A 21804-nucleotide genomic window follows, 5' to 3' on the forward strand; every position below is an offset into this window, starting at 1 on the left:
ACAATGAGAATGTACCCAATGCCACAGAACTGTACCCTGAAAAATGGCTAAAACAGTACATTTTATAATTTATAGTTTTACCACAATTACGAATAGGGACAACTTTTTAAAAGAGTAGGACAAAGACAACCCACTTACTGCAGACGCTAAAGTATATCCATTTGAGAACAGTGGAGTTCTTCAACACGTAGCAATCAAGGGCGCCCAATTTGTAAAGCATCTTGTAAACACACGCAAAAGGCAGCTTTTCATCTAATCTGGGAGGAAACGCTCTATAGTGCAAATTACGATGCTAAGTACATAACCCGTCCATAATACGATATGACCACTGAGATGCTTGTGGTTGTTTTAAGCCAGCATTAACTCCTTTGCACCTATTTTAAAAATGTTTCCCAGAAATAAAGCATGACTGTTAGCTAGTTGAATTAAATTATATAAAGGACTGACCCCCCTCCCCACTTTATAAAAAACAAAACAAAGCAAACAAACCAAAAAAACACCTAATAAACACTTAACTAGCATTCCTACGAGTTAACAACCTTAACCAGACATCTCTGTGACTCAGCTCTTTGGTTCTCCTTTCAGATAAATAAAACAACTGTCTCAACGTTGAGGGAGCGGCACTTTCAAATAGAAGACGGCTCCCTGGCTCCTTCACGCCACTGCACACCTTGAGCTAACCAAACATCCCAAACAAAATTGGTTAGGGCTTTATAAAGCTGTTCCCTGGGAAAAGCAGGCCCTCAAAAAGTGTTTCGCTTTTGACCAAAAGAAATCTAGAAAAAGATACGAAATACAATGAAGGAGAGGCAGAGAAGTTACTGAGAAGCAAGAAAGACAGACTGGGAGAGGCTTGGGGAAACCCTGGCTTAGCTCTGCAGTGGTGACAACATGCTCTGTCAACAAGGGACTCTGCACTTTTATTTTCCACGGGGACCTGCGAATTATGTAGCTGGCCCTGACTAGAAGAAATGTTTGGAAAGCAGGAGACTGGCCCTGTGTGAACGCAGGGGTGGGAGTGACAACTGGCAACACTGTGTTGGTGACTGTCCAACGGCTCCTTCCAAGCTTCCTGGGTGATCTGGAGCTAATATCTAAGGCCATGTTTAATGATTCCTAGAAGAGAGGCCTCAGAAGGTTAGTGTTCCTGCTAATTCCACACTCAGCTCAAGTAGCCAGCAGGTGAGTTACATCCTGAGTCTCTGGGAGAGAAGAGAATACTTTGTTTAAAGCATTTAGTGGTTAAATCGTCAATACTCAATTACTCTCAATTAATTGCCAGGGACATCTGCCTATAAACCTGTCCACCCCAGCTTGAAGAACGGCCGGAACCATATCCTGTCACACCATTTGAAGGCGTCCCCAGCCCTGGGTAACCTCACTCCCTGCTCCAAAACCTCCTTTTCCTCACCCCAACCGATGCTGAGCATCAGATTTGCACCCAGGAAGCTGGTGTGGGACAGAGAGATGCTGGCCTCTGTGCTGGCCGTTGCTTGACCGGGGGTCACATGAGCAGAAGCATCAGGTGAAGCCAGTTTGAAGCGGGAACCGAGCTCACTTCTGGAGAAAAGGATGAAATAATATGGCTTCTGAGTGTCCTAAAAGACACTCCCACCCCACTTTGTGATCTCAGATCCCACCCTCCACCCCTGCCCTGCATCTTTCCAAGAAATTCCTTTTATATGTTGTTAATGTAATTTAAATTTGTTTTAGTCACTTGTAGCCAAGAGAGTCCCGACAGGATACAATACCATGCATACGCCATGGACGGGCGAGTGCTGGCGGTATCCTCTCACAGCAATGGTTTATTTGAGAGGAATCCACTTCATGCACTCAACAGCCCCTGCCCTTTCCTAGACAAATAGGCCCTTGTCAATCTCTAGGTCACTTGTGCGGAGAGAGATCTGCCCATCAATAGTGACCAAAAGAACAAAACAACTAAACTCCAGCCTGCAGAAGATTGAGGTTTTTACAATACTGAGGTCAAAGTCCATGGCCTGCCATAAAATCTCACCTGCAAGTGGGAAGGGGCCCCAGCCCTGTCTCCAGTTTTCAGCTTTCCCCTAGGTTTGCTCTCTGAGCTCTGCTGCCACGGGCTCAACGTCACCATCAACTCCTCTCTCGAATTCCACTCTCTCTGAGCCATATTTTCACGCAGCACACCCAAGCCAGGCTTGCAAACACATGAAGCTCATCTTTCACTAAATGGCATACACTCAGATTTCTGGCCTGAGAACTCCAGGAGGCAGTGAAGAGCCAGGCAGAGCCCCCCTCTCCCGGCCTCAGCTAACCAGGCCTTGCCTCCCCAGGAAGGTCCCTCCTTTCTGATCGTGGCCTCTCTCTGAATCCTGTGGCCCAGTGACCCGTTTTGTTTCCAGGTTGGAACTCAGCACATAAATAAACCCTGTGGAGGGTGCTTTTTGGTGGGGCTCCTCCCATCACCCTGGATGCAGGCTTCCTGTCTGAAGGGCATACCTAGCTCTGAACATCACCAGTTTCTGGGCGAAGGCAGCAGACACCTGGCAGCGCCCAAGGAATAAATCGCCCTTCCAGGTGTGGCCTTCAGCTCCCCCCACTCAAAGCGCTTCTCAGGTGACTCACCCCGGTCGTCCTCACCCCACCAAGGGGAGGAAGAAAAGCACCTGAGGCTTCCAGGGTGGGGGCTGTTTGCCAGGCACGTGGGGGTGGGGCACGCTTCCCAGCGTTCTGCCTCTGTCCTCACAATGCCCCTCAAGGTCAGGCAGCACTGACCCCATTCTACCGTTGAGGAAACAGGTACAGTAATGCTCCAGGAGACAGATGCATGACAAGCAGCAGAGTCGGGGCTGCAAGCCAGGCCTGCCACTCGGGCCCTTTTTTTTTTTTTTTTTTTTCCTAGACAGAATCTCACTGTGTCCCCCAGGATGGAGTGCAATGGCACCAACTTGGCTCACTGCAACTTCCGCTTACCAGGTTCAAGCAATTCTCCTGCCTCGGCCTCCTGAGTAGCTGGGATTACAGGCATGAGCCACTGCACCCGGCCACACTTGCCCTTTTCATGACATCAAGTTCAGGTGAGTTCAGACATTTATGACCTCATAAAGTCAAAGACCTTCAGGAGGGGAGAGGGCCAGACATCCTTCTAATCAGGGTCCAGTGAGGGCTTGGATAAGGGACAGCTGGTTGTCATCCTTCAGATGGAGACTGAGCTGACCTGAGGGATGAGCAGGAACCAAGGGGCTGAAGGAAGGAGGGAAGGGGCTCGGGCAAGAGGAATAGCATTAGCAAGGCACCGAGGCAGTATGAGAGCCTGGGCTGGGAACTGTATACAAGATGCCCCCTACAACAAGGAGGAGTGGCAGGGGAGGAGAGGAAAGGCATGCGGGGCTCAGGTCTGAGGGCACCCTCGCTGGGTGCTGAAGTGATTGGGAGCTGTGGAAGGCTTCAAGCAGGGGAGTGATGTGGGCAGGTTTCCATCTTATTTTCTGTCTCTTGGGCCTGTGGTGTTAAGAGCAGCAAGACAAGACAGGGGGCCTGGCTAGCAGGACTAAGAAGGCAGAGAATAGAGAAATCTGCCCAGAGACGTGTTCTGCAGAAGCCAACCCATGCAAAGCCACAGCAGAACTGTCCAGAAACCCAAACATACAGCAACCACCATTCTCAAGAACAACGGGAGGGTCACCTCTGAAAGGCCAGTGCCAGGGAGAAGTCACAAGGGGTGGGAGCCCCTGCCAGCCCTTCCTGGCCCCTCTCCCACGGTAAGGGCCACTCTGGAGCAGAGGATAAGGAGAACTGGATTCAAACCCTAATAGGCTGGTAGCTTTGGACAAGCCAATGGCCCTCCAGCTCAGCCTTCTCATCTAAACTGAAGGCTTGGACTAGATGATCATATTAAACATGGCCACGCCCAGGACAATCTTTTACCTAGACTAAGCAATTAGCAAAGGCAAAGCTGGCTGAATTGGAAGGCAAATTCTAGCCCTGTGGTTTCACATATCTGGGTCTTTCAACTGTGTGGAAATTTAATTAGCTTCCTCCCTTGTTGAGTAGGAGGGCAAGAGAAAATGCCAGAACACTCCAAAGGCTCCATGTTTTCTATCGACAGCCCTAGGAACAGGCTTAGGCCCCCCTGTCTGGCCTCTGAGCTTCCAGTAGGACTTCCCACCATTCATCCCCAGGAGCCCCATGCAGACCAGCATGTCTGCTTCCCAAACAGGCCCAGCTTCCTCCAGAACCTCTGGTCAGGCTGCCTTTCCCTGTCAAAAGCTCTCCTCCCTCCCCTCTGCCTATGAGTGGCTGCAGAGCCCCAAGTGTCCATTGTATGTGCAGTGTTTGGGCACAGGCCATCTTCTCATTCCACATGCCCTCCTTTGAAGCCCTCCATTCCCAAGGCCTCACCTCAGCTGGCTGAGGGCATCTCCTTGGTATCTCCCGAGAGTGTCTGCCTCCCCGTCAGCCCTGGGATAACCCAGCATCTTCTACAGGCCTCGCTGGCTTTCTCCTGTGCACTCAGCACAGCCTCCCCTCCCCCCCCACACGAGATCCCACTGCAGCCAGACAGGTCTTTTCAAAAACATGAATTCTGACTGCATCATATCCCTTATCCCACTTAATACTCTTTGATGGTTTTTCTTTGCTCTGAAATTAGAGGAAAAGTTCTTAGCACAGTTTATAAGCCGTCACCACCCGCCATGCCCATATCAGTTGCTATCAATTCCAGGCCCCGCATGCACAGGGCCTTTGCAAATGCCATTGCTCTCTCTGGAAAGCACACACATCTCTTCTCTTTTGCCTCTCTCTCTACCTCCTACTCAAAGCTCAGCTCTTATCTCAGATGTCACTTTCTTACACAGACCAGTCTGTCTAGGTCAGGGTTTTGTTGTTGTTGTTGTTCTAGTCTCTCAATCTTTCTACACACTTAACTCAGTTTGTAATTAAAAGATTATTACTTGATCAGTTTGGGTGTGCCTTCCCCAGAAGTCTCTAAGCTCTATGGAAGCTGAGCTGTCTACTTTCACCTATCATTGTATCCCCAACACATAGCACAATGCTCAGAACAGGCACTCAAATCTGTGAAAAGGAGGAGAGAGGAAAGAAACTCTTCTCTCTTTTTTTTTGTTTGAGATGGAGTCTCGCTCTGTCGCCCAGGCTGGGGTGCAGTGGCGCGATCTTGGCTCACTGCAAGCTCCGCCTCCCGGGCTCACACCTTTCTCCTGCCTCAGCCTCCCAAGTAGCTGGGACTACAGGCACCCGCCACCACACCCGGATAATTATTTGTATTTTTAGTAGAGACGGGGTTTCACCATGTTAACCAGGATGGTCTGGATCTCCTGACCTCGTGATCCGGATCCGCCCACCTTGGCCTCCCAAAGTACTGGGATTACAGGCGTGAGCCACTGCACCTGGTCTCTCTCTCTCTTTTTTTTTTTTTTTTTTTTTGAGATAGATGGAGTCTCACTCTGTTGCCCAGACTGGAGTGCAATGGCACAATCTCATCTCACTGCAACCTCTGCCTCCTGGGTTCAAGTGATTCTCCTGTCTCAGCCTCCTGAGTAGCTGGGATTACAGGCACCTGCCACCATGTCCAGCTAATTTTTATATTTTTAGTAGAGACGGGATTTCACCATGTTGGTCAGGCTGGTCTCAAACTCCTGACCTCAGGTGATCCACCTCCCTCGGCCTCCCAAAGTGCTAGGATTACAGGCGTGAGCCACTGTGCTGGGCCAAAAAAAATTGTTTTAAGTGGCCCAGGGTCACACTCATTAGTGTGATAAATGTTTATCAACTGGCTCCATGAAGAAAAAAACAAACCCTGATCTGTATTGTTTGCCAATTCCTGTGGTGTAAATGCTCCCACCATGGTGAATTTCAAGCTGCCAGCATGACATTACTGAATGTGAAGTTGGATAGACACGTGCAGTGGGCTCAGAGTCAGTAGAAGCCAAGCTGGCTCCCACACACCACCCGTTCGTGGCAACCTCAGGACAAAGATTCAGAAAGTCCACCATGTTTTTAAATGACACCAACCTTTGACTCAATCCTACCTTGGACTAAGACCAAAGTAAAGGCAACCTGCAAAACATGTTACTGACAGAGAGGGAGAGGAAGACAAAGAGTGAGAGGGAGAGTGAGAGATCTGCAGATGGTTCAGAACAGGAAGATGAAGAAGGAAAGGGAGACCTATGACCTGGGAAGACTGCTATCTCTCAAACGGAGGTGAAAAGGCTGCTTAATAGCTGGTTAGCCTCTAATCCTTACATTAATAAGGGCCACTGCCAAATTAAATGTTTAGGATATTGTTATGAGCAAGTCAAAGTCTGCATGAAATGCTGGTTACATCCTCTGACCTTTCTGGCAATTTATCCTAATAGCTCAGTAAAAGCAAAACAGATATCTCCAACCCCAAAATAAAGAAGTTATAAGATCATAAAAATATTAGAAGAGAACATAGGATTTCCCCCCAGTCTTCCAGGAATCTTCCAAGCCTTAAATCCAACATAAGAAATAATAAAAAAGAAGATTAATTCATATAACTCTAACCAAACCGTAAGTTTCTACATAACAAAAATATACATAATTTAAAGAACCAAACAGCAAACTCGAGGAAAATGGTTACGAGTCATCCAGAAGGGTTAATTCACATCATAAAGTGCACCTATAAATACATAAGAAAATAATGCTTCTTACAGCATATACACAGACCTAAAGGCAAAGGAAATGAAGAGACAGTTCAAAGAACAGGAAATATGGATGGCTCAAAAACTTTCAAAAAGATGTTTAACTTCCTTCATAACAAGAGAAGTACAAATCACAACCACCACCAAATATAATTTTTTGCACATCAGACTAGAAAATACGTAAACATTTGATAACCCCCTGGGTCAAGGAGGGTGTGGGGAACAGGACTACACACATTATTAGTGTAACTGTACATAGCTAAGATTTCTACATGAAACACTCTGCCAGTACCTATCAATGTAAAAATGCAGCCTACTTTGACCCTCCCACTTCTAACATTTCTTGCACATGTGCAAATGTCTGTGTATGCCAAGATTTCAAGATATATTGTGAATATAACAGCAAAGACTGGAGACAAACTCAATGCTTCCTCAGTGAGCGATTAGTGAAATAAATGACAGCGCAGTCTGACAATGGAATACTATGCAGACATAAAAAAGAATGAGTACCTCTATGTACTGATATATTCATTTCCAGCATAAGTTTTAAGAAAAGGCAAAAAATAGTGTTTAGGTGTTTCTGAGACAAAATATATAAATGAAAGTAGAACATTTCTGGAAGGGTATGTGAGAAACTGCTAACCATGGTTGCTTCTGAAGAGGGAAACTGGGGGCAGAGACAGAAAGAAATGTTACTTTTACTCTATGCTTTCTGTACGATGTACATGTATTACCTACTATAGTCAATTTTTTCAAGTAGATATGCATGAATATATCCACTGTTGTTGCATATACTAGACAAAAGCCACCACTGGGATGACCTCAGGGTAGTCAGTTCAGTATTTTATTATTTTTTTTGAGATGGAGTCTCACTCTGTTGCCCAGGCTGGAGTGCAGTGGAGTGATCTCGGCTCACTGCAACCTCCGCCTCCCAGGTTCAAGTTATTCTCCTGCCTCAGCCTCCCAAGTAGCTGGGAATACAGGCGTGAGCCACCATGCCCGGCTAATTTTTGTATTTTTAGTAGAGATGGGGTTTCACTATGTTGGCCAGGCTGGTCTGGAACTCCTGACCTCGGGATCCGCCCGGCCCGGCCTCCCAAAGTGCTGGCATTACAGGCGTGAGCCACCGCACCCGGCCGTCAGTTCAGTATTAGGTAAAGAATTTAAGAACTTTTAATAAATCAGCAAAATATCATGCATTTAAAATGTTTCGGAAGAACTGGACAAATACTTTTGATAAGGTGTCAAGAAAATAGTAGATTCCATTAAATGAACACTTTGATTAGAACTGTAAAAACAGGTTTGTGTGTAAGGCATTTCAAAAGTGAAAAATAGTTATCATACGATAACTAGGATCATGGAATTGTGGGCTATTTTTAAAAGTGTTACTGTTGCAATGATATAATTATTTCTAGTCTTAATTAAATTGTACTTAAAGTCACTTTAAATAACTTCTACTCTTTAGCCCTAGAAAAAGGATACAAATTACTTCCCAGGATATTTAAGCAACTTTCAGGATAAGGGTCAGAAATCTTTGCAAATTCATGAGAACAGAGGAATGATTGGAGCTGGACAAACATCCTACACTTCAAATACAGAAAAAAATTGGGCTTGGGAAGTTCAGCTGGCATTGATTATTGGCAAAAATTCCAGAGATTACTCAAGAAAGTGATGAGTATTAGAAACCAACTGATTCACTCAGAACAATGAAGGATACACTGTGCCAATTATTATTATTTTTTGAGACAGGGTCTCACTCTGTCACCCAGACTGGAGTTGCAGTGGTGCAGTCTCACTCACTGCAACCTCTCACTCCCAGGCTCCAGCGATTCTCCTGCCTCAGCCTCCCTAGTAGCTGGGATTAGAGGCGCGTGCCACCACACCCAGCTAATTTTTCTATTTTTAGTAGAGATGGGGTTTCACCATGTTGGCCAGGCTGGTCTCGAGCTCCTAATCTCAGATGATCCACCCACCTAGGCCTCCCAAAGTGTTGGGATTACAGGCGTGAGCCACTGCCCCCAGCCTGTGCAAATCATTAAGAGCAATATTTGTAAGTCCATGGAGTTTCTTTTTGTTTGTTTTACCTTTGTTGACTAAGATCTCAGAATATCTGAGAATGTGGGCCGCACAGGGAATGCTGGTGTAGGAGAGGGAAGCCAACTGAGCTGAGCTGCAGACCTGTTTGTCCTTAGTTCCCCAAAACTTGCTGTCTATGTGACTTGGAAGGAATTTGATTCTTTTCTGCAAGGCACTGACAATACCTTTCAACAGAGCTGGGAGATAAAATGCAGAGCTTATGAAAGTCATCAGAAAGTTGAACACAGATGGTCCCCGACTTAAAACGGTTCGACTTGATGATATTTTGACTTGATGATGGTGTGAACACAATACACATTCAGTAGAAACTGTATCAATAAGGGCTGCTTTATTCACCAGAAGTGAAAAACACAATGGTTGCGTGAGTATCTGAAGTACACAACCATTCTCTTTTTCACTTTTAGTACAGTTACATTCCATAAGTTACATGAGATATTCAACACATTATAAAATAGGCTTAGTGTGAGATGATCCTGCCCAACTGTGGGTTAATGTGAGTGTTCTGAGCACACCTAAGGTAGGCTGGGCTAAGCCAGCATATTCAATAGGTTAGGTGTATTAAATGTATTTTCCACTTTCAATATTTCCAACTGATGAGGGGTTTATCTGGACACAACCACAACCCCATCCTAAGCAGAGGAGCATCTGTACCTGGTTCTTGTACAGAACACATGGCACACTCAAATGTGTGTTCAGTGACTTAAAATCCATGATTATCACTTGCTATTAGTCTGGCTGATGGCTCACACCTGTAATCCTAACATTTTAGGAGGCCGAGGCAGGAGGACTGCTTGAGGCCAGGAGTTCAAGACCAGCCTGGGCAATATAGCAAGACCCCCATCTCTGCAAAAAAATAAAAATAAAAATAAAAATTAGCCAGGTGTGGTGGTGCATGCCTGTAGTCCCAGCTACTCAGGAGGCTGAGGCAGAAAGATCACTTAAGCCTGGGAGGGGGAGGTTTCAGAGAACTGTGATCGTACCACCGGAGACTGGCCTTGGGTTATTATTCTTAATTAAAGAAAATAATGTACATGAAATGTTTTATCAACTGTAAAGGGCTGCACAAAAGAAAGTGACATTAGCATTGTCATTATTTTGAAGGCATTGCAGATTCTGTAATGCAAATTCTGGTACCGATAACAAATACCAAGGCCAAGGCAAAAAATAAAAACAAAAAGATACTAACAGGAGAGATCTAGAAACTCAAAATGATTGAGATGAAACCTAAGTCATGGTCATGCTACATGAGCCTAAAACTGAGAAAATCCTGACTTCATCCACCACTCCCAGGAAACCAGCATTGGTGGGAGTTGGTGGGGGTTGGTGATCACGGTCTGGCAGCAGAAGTATGTCATGTCTAGTTTAAGCCTAATGCATCAACTCTAGCTTGCAGTAGGGGAAGGACAGGATCCATCAATCCCCTCTTTGGGTTAGAACACACAGGGTCTGGCTGAGTTGCTTTCTGGGTACCATGAGTAAGAGACACGCATGCCGGCCGGGCGCGGTGGCTCAAGCCTGTAATCCCAGCACTTTGGGAGGCTGAGACGGGCGGATCACGAGGTCAGGAGATCGAGACCATCCTGGCTAACCCGGTGAAACCCCGTCTCTACTAAAAAATACAAAAAACTAGCCAGGTGAGGTGGCGGGCGCCTGTAGTCCCAGCTACTCGGGAGGCTGAGGCAGGAGAATGGCGTGAACCCGGGAGGTGGAGCTTGCAGTGAGCTGAGATCCGGCCACTGCACTCCAGCCTGGGCGACAGAGCGAGACTCCGTCTCAAGAAAAAAAAAAAAAAAGAGACACGCATGCCAACCAGAGCAATAAGTATGGCAAATTTTTGTACGTATAGAATAGCTTCACTACTGTAGATTTTTCAGCCAGGAAAGAAGCTATTGAAAGCACATTTTATTTAAGAAATAATTAAAAAAAACACAATTGTTCTGAGGAGGAAGTGGCACAAATAGGCATGAGTTAACCTGAGTTTTATTTACCAAAAAGTGTACCTCCCTGCAAGGAAGAGCAACTACGGGATGGACTAGCTGCCTTGTTAACAAAGCGCTCCCTTCCCATTGATGGAAGTGTTCAAACTAGGATGGATAACTTCATGTCAGAGACATCACGCAGAAGGGGAGAGAGGCTTGTCAGCCCTAAGATCCCTCTTAACTACAATAACCTGGGATTCTCACTGGCTTGACAGTTTCACGTGTGTAGGTAGGTGCTCGGATACCAGCAGCCACATGAGAAAGAGACCCAGAACTGTGCCTGGTAGCTCTTCTGTCTTCCTCTCCCTATCTGGCACCTAGGGACAGAACAGTGCATATACTGCAGGGCACACACACGCTAAAGGATACATGCTAAATACAGGATACATGCTGAAGACAGCATGAGGCTTATTTGCAAGGGAAAGATCATGGAACAGGGCAGGAAAGAGGCACAAAAGGCAGCTTCTCAAACCCGAAGCCTTTATCTGCTGAGAGAAGGCAAAGGCTCCTTCCACTTCTGCTTCTACTTGGGACACGGGCTGACAAGCACCTGACCCCTAGAACTTCTGCACTCATCATAGTGTATATCCCACATTTGTGCATCTGCTACAGTATTCAACATACACAGCAGCACAGGAAAAGTCTGCCTTCCAACAGGCCAAAATGTGCTTGAAAAGCTCTTTGAAGCATTTGTTATGTGCTTGAAACACACAGAACACTGGGAAGGCAGTCCTTTATTTAGATCTTTTTTGTCTGTGAAAATCAATATGTCCTTTCTAGGCTTTACTGTATAAGAAAATGTGTGTCTAATTATTGTTCCCAGGTTTTCCCTCTCAGTCTGGCCCAGTAACTGCAACTGTCATCAAGCATCACCCCAAACATGCCACACACATGAGTGCTGTCTGTGCCCCCTCGAGTGCTAATTTAGAAAAACTGCCCAGCTCTCCAATATGCCTCCATAGTCTGCTTTTAAGAACTATTTTTGTTCTCTCCTCCCACCACGCATGGCTGAGTGTGAATAGCTGTTTCCTGGGTCCTCGCTGCCAAGGTAATGGCACTCTATCCCACCTCGTCACTTTCAAGTTCACCTCTGCTTTGACCCCTGGACACAGCACTCTTCACACATACTCACTTTGATCCATTATTCTCCCTCTGCTCTAGAAAGGGACTTAAAATACTTAACAATGTTGCCAAATCCTCAGTCTGTCAGACATACACAGTGATTTAAATAGTCATTGTTCTTAATTTTTCTGTGCTGCTAAACCAAAAAAGAAATATTGCCCTCCGTGAAATGAAAACAGTCACAGAAACACCTTTAGAAAGCAGGGGGTAGGAGGTGGGTGGGATCAAGGTGAACCCAGCTAGAAGGACATTACCCCATTACCTTGCAGGGCAGCAGGGGCAGCTCAGTCAGACGGTTCCCACAGGACAGAGCATTTCTGCCCAGGTTGGTACAAGATTAAAACAATGATTATGATGATGTAAGAGTTTCATCTTACACATCCATGAGCTACAACTGTTAACCAATGCACATGGGGGGAGGAGGTTACATGCACAATGACTATTTAAAACTGTCCAATTTCATACATTTCGACAAAGCATTTAAAACTCTGCCAGAACTGCCCAGAATGGGTAGGGGTGGGGTGGGGGAGAGTCTATATTTACTTTAAAATGTGAATTATTTATTTTAGACACAAGGAGCAAAACTACAAATGTCTTGATATCTCCTATATGTTAAGAATAAAATTATAGCTGTCTAGGGCATTGAGTGTCCACCATTGCCCACTCTGTGTTTAGGCCCTCACACTTGTCTTACAACTCCCTTCTGCTACATTTCACACCATGCAATACCTCTGCAAGGGAGCTTTAGCTACACGACTCAGAGGACAAGGTGCATGTTTCAGCTAAAGCACACCCCGTTCTCTGTGCCTCAGCCCAAAGCAGCTGCTGTGTAAGAGCGGCAACAGCCCAGGAACACCCAAATGACATATTCTCCACGTCCTTCCTATACTGTAGTGATGTTTACTGAAGTGCTGAGAAAACACTGGAGGAGACACTGGGGCAGTAAAGTCTAAAGTCAGATATCTTTGGGGGAGGACTGAGCACGGGTGCGGGTTGGAGACTTGCAGGAGTCTTTGCTTCTCTGGCTCTCCAGTTCTTTAGTGGGCTTTACCTCTGTCAAAATCAAGTGCGAGATGGGAGACTATTGCTTTGTGGGAGACGCAGGGACAACTAACCGGGCAGAACAGGGCCGTGGTCCCGGCTCCCCCGGCAGACCTGAACGACGCCAGTCCGACTCCTCCAGAGCGGGCTGGTGACAGGTCAGCTGCCTCGCCCCGAGGGTGGGGGAAGGGCGCGCTTTCCATCCGCGTACTGGGACAGGAGTTTGGGTGCAAACTAGTAAAGGCTATGGCGCTCCCTTTATGCCCAAGTAAAGGGATGTGGTTTGGGGGACGGAAGGAGATTAAGCCAGTGCGGAATGCCGTACACACACTCTAGCACCACCACTTTGGGGACTTCGGGTCTCCAGCTGGCTCGGGCTTGGACCTCGATTTGCATGGAGAGGGTCGGAGGGACTGGGCGTCCGCGGCCCTTACCTTGCTGACCACGTTCTGGACGAGGCCGGCGCGGATGCCATAGTCCCACGCGTGGCAGTTACAGTTGGAGGCGTTGTCCCCCTTGTCCGGAGGGGATGGCAGGGGTGGTGTGTCGCCTCCGTCCGCGCCACTGCTGTTGCTCCGGTTGCCCGCAGCCTCCCAGGGGGCAGTGGAGAAGGGGGTGGTGGGGAGGCTGGTCCAGTTGCCCATGTCCCCCCCCCGGCCTGTGGTGGTGACCCCCGCCAGCTCGGTGCCTTTGCCGGCCCCGCGGCACCAGAAGTTGGGCTGGTCCAGGAGGAACGAGTCCGAGAACTGGCTGAAGCCGATGAACAGCGCCGGGATCCAGGTGAGCAGCACGAGGGTCTTCTGATAGCCCCCGCCCAGGCCCCCGAGGAAGGGCAGCACCGACCCGTCATAGTCCAGCAACAAGAGGCTCGGGGCCGCAGCAGCCGAGCAGCAGCTCGAGTGCGGGCCGCCTCCAGGATGCAGTGGAGGCAGCGGCTGGATCTCCGCGCCGCCGCCGGGGCCCGCGCGTCCCCCGAGGGGCGCCGAGGCCGCCGCGTCCCCGGGCGGCAGGGAGCCGTTCTCCTCGGCCGGGGCCGGCTGCCGCCCGGGCCCGCCGCCTGCCGCCTCGCGCCGCCGGTCTATGGCCATGGCCCGGGCCCGCGGCTCCCGCAGAGGCGCATAGAGCGCGGCGGAGGCTCCGCGGGCGCCCCGGGCACAGCGCGCCGGGCCAGGCGCCTGCAGCCGCTGCCGCCGAGGAGGGCCCACGGCTCAAGAGAGAGCGCTCGGCGGCTCCGGGTGCGTCAGGCCGCCCCCATGTCACCCGCCGGACCCCGCGCCCCGGGCGCTGTGGCCCCGCTCGGGCGCCGGGCAGAGGCGGGCAGAGGCCGGCCGGGCCCTCAGCCGCCGCAGCTCATCGGCTCCGCGGCCCGGGCGCCGGCTGCCGAGCCCGCCGCTCTCCGCTGCTCCGCGCCGGCCGCGGCAGGAGGAGGAGCCGGCGCCGCGCCCGGCCCGCGCCCTTGCAGGCGGTTCAGGGCCCTGCGGGCGGCGGTGCGGGCGGCGGTGCGGGCAACTGCTGCTGCTCCCGGGGTGGCCGCGCTGTATTTCTCCGACTCCGGGCGCCTCCCGGAAGCCGCGAGCTTGGGACCCAGCCTGCCGAGCCGGCCGCGCTCTCGGGCTCCTGGAGCCGGCCCCGCTCCTTCTCCTCCTTCTCCTCCTCCTCCCCTCCTCCCTGCCCCCCGGCCCGCCCCCTCTCCCCCCGCCGAGGTGGAGGTAACCGCGGCACCTGCTGCGCTCGGCTCCTGCGCGCGAGCGCCCCCTCCAGCCCGGACGCTCCGCCGCCGCCCGGGATCCACAGGAGGGGGGGCGGGGGAAACGGGACACCCCGGGCCCGCCTGGCTGGAGGATCCCCTGCCCGTGCCCGTTTCGCGCCGGGCGGGGCGGGGGAGGAGGAGGCGGGCGTAGCAGGGGGCGCCGGCCGGCGAGGGGTCCGGGCGAAGTCGGCATGCGCTGAGAACGTGTGGGCCGGGTCTTCTGTGAGGCTGGGTTCCCGCAGCCGCGCGGGCTCCCCACCCACTCCGCGCGCGCCAGTCTCCGTGACCTCTGTCTCTTCAGAGGTGCCCGGCCGTCCCGCTGCCCGCGCCCCGCTCCCAGTCCCAAGCCCGAGGGTCTTCAGCCTTCGGGAACAACCCTCTGCGCTTTTTCCAGGAGCGAATAAGGTTGATTTTTGTGTCCGTGGAGCAGGGTCAAGGAGGCGCCTTTGCCAGTTTCAGGTCGCCAGTCCCCCGCAGTGTCTGGCCACCTGCGACCCCCCGCACCCACTCCCAAATCGCCATTTCTTCCCCCACTCCTAAGTGAATGCGATGTAAGCACGATGCTGGGATAGATCTCCAACACAAGTTACAATACACACGGTATAAACGTGATGGCATTCCCCACCCCCTCCCTAAGATCTTGTATTCACGTTTGGAACGCCGTGTGCACAGGCGCACACATCTATACTCTCATAGAAGACAAACCTCTCCTTCCTCTCCTGCTCCAGCGCCAACCTTGCCCAGCCAGCGCTGTATAAATAACACCAACCCTGCGGCAAACGGCTATATTAGCATATTTCCTCCTGCGCCCAGCGCACGCACCAATGAGAATTATCCGGCACCTTTCACCCCAGCGTCCCCACATATTGGAGACATTTCATATTCTGAGAAGTTTATTAATGAAAGTCTTAAATTGAGCAATCCATTTCTAGTCTTATTTGGGGCAAAAATAAAAAATAAAAAATGTTTAGCTTTCCAAAAGGATATGTTCTAAGCTCCATCTACTGAATGTATTCTTTTGCATTTTCATTATTTGCTCAGCTAACCGCTGCATAATTTAGTGAAATACATTTTTAACCTGCAGTTCAGTGTTAAGGGCAATATGTGTTTACCGCATAAAATGCTGGCACCTACGTATGAGAGAACTATTTCTGAAGGCTGCTGGGGGGCGGGTCTTGGGGGACAGGGGAGGTTGTGGACCTTCCTGAGTGGCCGAGAAGGGGAGATTAGATAACAATGGGCGGAAGGGGCCCAAAGGGCTGCAAAAGACACCAAACCTCTGAGAAATGGGTCTGGAAACCACATGTATAAAGAGCTGAGGGCGGGGGGGCTGGTGGGGACACGATAGTGCACGTTATGTACGTGGTAATTTTTTTTAACTTCACATTATTTATTAGCTTAACTTTTCTTTTCCTTCCCTCTCCTCCCCTCATTTGAAGAGCTAATACATGCAAAGTTATGACCTCCATGTCTGGAACAGAGTAAGTTCGCAATGAATGTTAGCCATGTATTATTACCAGTGCTCCTCTTGCCATTACATACAATTCACATTTCTTTTTGAACTGAAATATAACTTTACAGATTTTATTTGTTTTCCTTTCAGCGGCTGATTTTCCAGAAGAGACTCACTTTGTGTCTGGCTCTGCCTCCTTCCCCCACAGTCACAAGGACCCCTTTGTTTTCTTGTAACTGATCACAAAAGGAGCATTGCCATTGACCTTAATGGCCCTTCCAATCAGAATAACTATCATAGCCAGCGTTTCAGAGTTGGCTTTCAAATTCACACTCTCACTCAGTCCTCACATTCAGCGCCCCAAGAAGTGGGCTTTCAAAGAGAAACAGCAAGGATCAGGTGACTGACTACCAGATCAAAGAGCTGGTCCACAGCTGAGCCAAACGTCTGGTTTTGAACCCAGTTTTTTTGACTGGACATTCCAGGATTTATTTCTCCATTTCCTCATACAGGGGCAACTATAGGGAAGAGTTTACAAAGATGTTTGTTAGTGTGCATTTTTACGTGGTGGAAGCCCTGGCCCTAGGAAAAGAGTTTCACTATGAAGATGTTATTAGTCTTTGTCCCCAAAAGGTGGTAAAAATCCTCAAATGGTACATTCTTAGAATTTAGGGACACACTGGAAAATGGTGTCCTCTAAAACTGAAGCTAAAAGAAGGCAACATAAAATGGTTGAAATTAACCGTCTGCAGCACTGACCCAGGCATTGTAATTAAGCTGTTGATTAGATTAGAGGTTTCCCTAAATCCCTCCTGGATTGAGATTTCCACCAAATCTAGTCAAGAAGATTAAAATGTAACTACTTTAAAATAAAGTGGCCTTCAATGTATTAAAACATGCCACAAGTGGTCTCATAACCTGAGCAAAAGGAGTAAAGAGGAAGAATTTGAGACTCTGACAGTCTCAGGGGGTGAGGTTTGAGATCCATGGACCAGTATAGGAAAGCCAGACACCTGTTGACAAATTATTGTTTTTAATTTTCTGCATGATCATTATCATCAGCTGCTATTTTTCTTGTTTGCTTAGTTATTTATTACCTCTGTATTTATTTACATTCTGCCTCTAGAATGTAAGCACCTTCGGGGATAGGTGCCTTGTACTGAGCTGTATGCCTGGTGGCTAAAACAGTGCCTGGTACATGCAAGGCACTCAATATATCTTTGTCAAATAAATGAGTGTACCAACTTATTAATCACTTGACGATACTGTCTATTCAAATCATAAAACTGTTTACTTTGATTCTTAAATCATCAAGCAACCTTTTCGTATTTGTTCAGTCTCTCAAAGATGGTGCTCAGATCAGCCTACATGAGACTTGAAATGAATTTGACAATTATATGTCTTGTTGTAAGGCGTTGTGGTTACTGGATTAGCTCCCAGTATGATCTTCTGTTGGGCAGTACTGGCTTGCAGATGGTGGCTTATAGGCCAAATGCAGCTCACAGACTATAGGCAATGTTTTCAGGAAAATAATTGCTAACATTTCAAAATTGGGAGATTGAATACTTAGAAAAAAAAATGTATTTTGGGCTTCTCTGAACATAGCAGAAGCCATTGTCCTTTTGATGCCCCATGTTTGCAGGACTGTGCTTTCTTGGACTGCGGTAAATGAGCAGGCACTCTCCAGCTTGCCTTCATCCCTGCCTGACACATGCTCCTCATGCATGTCATTTAGCCCCCAAAAGTAGCTGTGTTTGTGACCCTAAATTTATGTGAGTATCCTGAACCCAGTGATCTTCATAAAGAAGCTAAGTCATTCCCTTTTCCTTTGAAAGTATGTTAAAGAATCCACCAGTTTATAGTTTCCTAAAAATTGAGAAAATAAAGAAAGGAAATGAAAGTCATAACCTGATCACCAATACACTTCAACAGTTCTACTTCCTTGGAAATAACAGAGGAACAAAATTTTTAGCTTACCTCTAAAATTGATGGAAACCTAATTTTAAATCCTCTATAATTCTGTAAAAGTTAATTCTAAGGAATTCAAGTCAGGGCTAATTAACTGTAAATGTATGCTACAAGTCATACCAAATGGATTTCACATTGGTTTTCTCTGATTATTCATGGTCTTTATACTTGAATTATGGATAGATATATCACATTTTAGAATACCCTATGTCATTCTTTTTTTTTTTTTCTGAAGCTTGATTTATTCCTTTCAAATAAATATTTGAAAAGTAGGTTACCTTGATTTTGGGAGGGTGGGAGAAAGTGATTGAAATTATTTCCAACTCTAGTTGTGTATACTTGAATATTATTTATATCATCCTTTGCCTTTTGGAATGTCAAGTCTGACTCTTTAACAAGAAATTTGACATTTACAAAACCTATCATAAATGAAAATGAAAATGCTAACTTTGGTTAAGTGACAGAAGTAATAAAAATGTCATCTAATCTATCCTAAGGAAAGCTACAGGTAATATCTTGAGAAAAACTACCTACTCATCTATACAAGCAAAATTCAGCAAAAGGCTGAGTGAAAACAGAAAAGGTGAAGATAAGCCTTCTATGCAAAAAGGTACTCCATTGTAAATGTGATGGCTAGGGCCCAGTTACTTTCAAAGTTTGCTCAAAATTTAATTTTGAACTCTTTTATTGAGTTAAAAAAATTAGCGAAGCAAATTGATCTAAAATTTGATGTTGGCTTTTGTTTGATGGAAATCATAGACGTCATCTTTGTCTTACTGTACTTAAGAATGTTCTTTGGGCCGGGCATGGTGGCTCATGCCTGTAATCCCAGCACTTTGGGAGGCCGAGGGGATCATGCGGTCAGGAGAGCGAGACCATCCTGGCCAACATGGTGAAACCCCATCGCTACTAAAAATATAAAAATTAGCTGGGTATGGTGGCACGCACTTGTAGTCCCAGCTACTCGGGAGGCTGAGGCAGGAGAATCGCTTGAACCGGGAGGCGGAGGTTGCAGTGAGCAGAGATCATGCCACTGCACTCCAGCCTGGTGACTGAGCAAGACTCTGTCTCAAAAAAGAAGAAAAAAAGAATGTTCTTTCACACACACACACACACACACACACAGGAAAATAACACAATGATAAGACTTATACATGAATATTATATGTTTTATTCCAGCATGGAAACAGCCTCTTCTGTTTGATGAGAATCATCCCAAAGTTGGCATATGAACCTTGAGTTTCAAGTATGGATGCTGAGCTCTTGACAATGGGTGAGCTAACTGCAGATAATCATTGTTAGAAGGACTTGAGGAAAGAACAATGAAGTAACCAGGGCTTAGAGGAAAGAAGTTTCACTTTTCAAAAGAGATAAACTAATGTTCTTTAAACAACCCTTTTGTCCTAATGCTTTTCCTACTAATTCTAAATGGAGGTGAAGAAAAACTCACAGATGGATGTAACCAAATCTAAAGTTATTAAATGGATTTTTTTTTTCTGTGACTGGAAACTAGCGGGTGACAAGAGGAATGAATATTCCTGAAGGAGGTAGATTATTAGACCCAGAATATACTTTCTGAGACAAGCTGTTTTGACCAATACATTGGTTTATTTAACTTCTTTCTTTAATAAGGCTGGTTTGAATTTATTACCATTAGATAGTCATAAATGACTTTTCATATTTAAAAAATTGGCTGTGTATGTATATTATTTTCAGTCCAAATTCTAGGCCATCTAAGAGGGCTTTGAATTAAAATTTATCATTCTTATAGCAAAATATATGTAAATATATGGATAAAGTCACTAAAACATTCTAAGTTAACAAGATTTTTAAGGTTTTGAATTTTGAACTTTGAGGAAAGCACTTTCTCTATTTATAAGGTGATTTAACACCCTAGTATCAACAAGCACACCCAGCACCCAGATCTTGGTATCTAATACCATTCTCCAATATAAGGAACCACTGGAGATAAATGGTTGATTCTAGGACAGGGCAGGAAATCTACAAGGTGATCCTGGGGCATTTTGTGTAATGTCAAGAAGTAAGGAAGAGCTGAATACCTCCACACCCCTCCACGCAAACAATTATGGGGTATGTGGAAGGGACACAGGAGCCAAATGAAAGAGCTCCCAAAGCCCAAAGCTGGAACCATTTGAGCAAAAATAAAGTGCTATTGAATAATAAATAACTCAAATTATAAAATCTATACTATGTGTCCGTATGTGAAAAATCAATGATTGGATAAATGAGGAAGAAGAGAGAGATCTCCCATGCATAAAATTTCAAATAATTTACATAGATTCTCTGCTCTCAAGCAGGAGTAGAAGTCCTTGCTCTGTAATGGGGGCTGCACGTATTGACTTCCTTCCAAAGAGTATGGAAACGGAGAAAAATAAGGTTACCGTGGAAAAACTTTTACAGTGAAAAGCACTGCTTCAGCAAGGTGATCAAGGTTAGCATCAACAGTGATGAATCATGCTGATGCTGTGTACCCCTGATATGATATGGTGAGAATGGCACTTTACCTCTCCCATAACCCCCATAACCTGGTCTAACCATGAGGAAAACATCAAACAAATTCCTATTGAGGGACAGTCTGCAAAATATCTGAGCAGTACTCAAACTGTCTGGGTGATCACAAAATAAGGAAACTCTGAGAACGTGTCATGTCCAAATGGAGCCTACAGGAGAGAGGATGACTAAACGTAATGGGCTGTGCTGGATGGGATCCTGGAACAGGAAAGTATGTTAAGGAAAAACTAAGGAAATTGCACTAAACAATGGACCTTGATTAATAATAATGTATCAATACTGATTCATCAATTGTGACAGTGTATCAGACTAATGTAAGATATTAAGAAGGCAAACTGAGCGTGAGGTATGAGGGAACTCTCTGTACTATCTTTGTAATATTTTTTATAAGTCTAAAACTATTCTAAAATTAAAAGTTTACTGTTGTAAAAAAATGACATCTCAAACATTAATATTTCGTTTCAAGTTCTCAATCAGTGATATGGTTTGGATATGTTTCCCCATCAAATCTCACATCAAATTGTAATCCCCAATGTTGGAGGTGGGGCCTGGTGCGAGGTGACTAGATCTTGGGGGCGGTTTCTCAGTCATGGTTTAGCACCATCCCCTTGATGCTGTCCTCAAGATAGTGAGTTCTCTCTTGGAATCTGTTTGTTTAAAAGTGTGTAGCAACCCCTCCACCCAAAATGTGTTTTGGGCTTCTCTGAACATAGCAGACGCCGAACCCCCACCCCCACTCTTGTTTCTGCTCTGGCCATGTGAAGTGTCTGCTCCCTCTCTGCTTCCACCATGATTGTAAGTTTCCCGAGGCCGCCCCAGAAGCTGAGCAGATGCCCATCCTGCCACTTGTACAGCCTCTGGAATTGTGAGCCAATTAAACCTCTTTTCTTTATAATTTACCCAGTCTCAGGTATTTCTTTCTAGCAATGCAAGAATGAACTAATACAATCAGTAATCTCTCTGTATAGATTTTTATCTCTGTGACGACTTTTTTCTTTTTTGAGACACAGTTTCGCTCTTGTTGCCCAGGCTGGAGTGCAATGCCGTGATCTCAGCTCACCTCAACCTCTGCCTCCCGGGTTCAAGTGATTCTCCTGCCTCAGCCTCTTGAGTATCTGGGATTACAGGCATGAGCCACTATGCCCGGCTAATTTTGTATTTTAGTAGAGACGGGGTTTCTCCATGTTGGTCAGGCTGGTCTCGAAC

At 46.8% G+C, this 21804-nt stretch overlaps 1 protein-coding gene and 1 long non-coding RNA gene across 7 annotated transcripts in view; one reads left to right on the forward strand and one right to left on the reverse strand.

Moving 5' to 3' along the window:
* SLC22A23 (solute carrier family 22 member 23) overlaps window positions 1-14539 on the reverse strand; it is a 203053-nt gene extending 188514 nt beyond the window's left edge. The window contains exon 1 of one of the 4 annotated variants that reach the window (XM_031666869.1): window positions 13330-14539. In XM_031666869.1, the coding sequence (XP_031522729.1) occupies window positions 13330-13983 (654 nt within the window). In that variant the 5' untranslated portion in view covers window positions 13984-14539. Of the gene's footprint in view, window positions 1-2475; window positions 2622-13329 lie in introns of those variants that run through there. The other 3 variants (XM_031666870.1, XM_031666871.1, XM_003896976.5) reach the window with 3 other exon arrangements.
* Window positions 13568-21497, forward strand: LOC116275232. Of its 3 annotated transcripts, XR_004184165.1 has the most exons (4): window positions 13630-13675; window positions 17741-17870; window positions 18564-18676; window positions 19246-21497. It is a non-coding gene; the product is annotated as an uncharacterized LOC116275232 (long non-coding RNA). The 3 variants fall into 3 exon arrangements; XR_004184164.1 differs by having other exon boundaries at window positions 17741-18676; XR_004184166.1 differs by lacking the exons at window positions 17741-17870; window positions 18564-18676 and having other exon boundaries at window positions 13568-13675.
* Window positions 21498-21804: the final 307 nt, after the last annotated feature.

Source organism: Papio anubis, chromosome 6 (genome assembly GCF_008728515.1).
Source record: "Papio anubis isolate 15944 chromosome 6, Panubis1.0, whole genome shotgun sequence".
Lineage (NCBI taxonomy): Eukaryota > Metazoa > Chordata > Mammalia > Primates > Cercopithecidae > Papio > Papio anubis.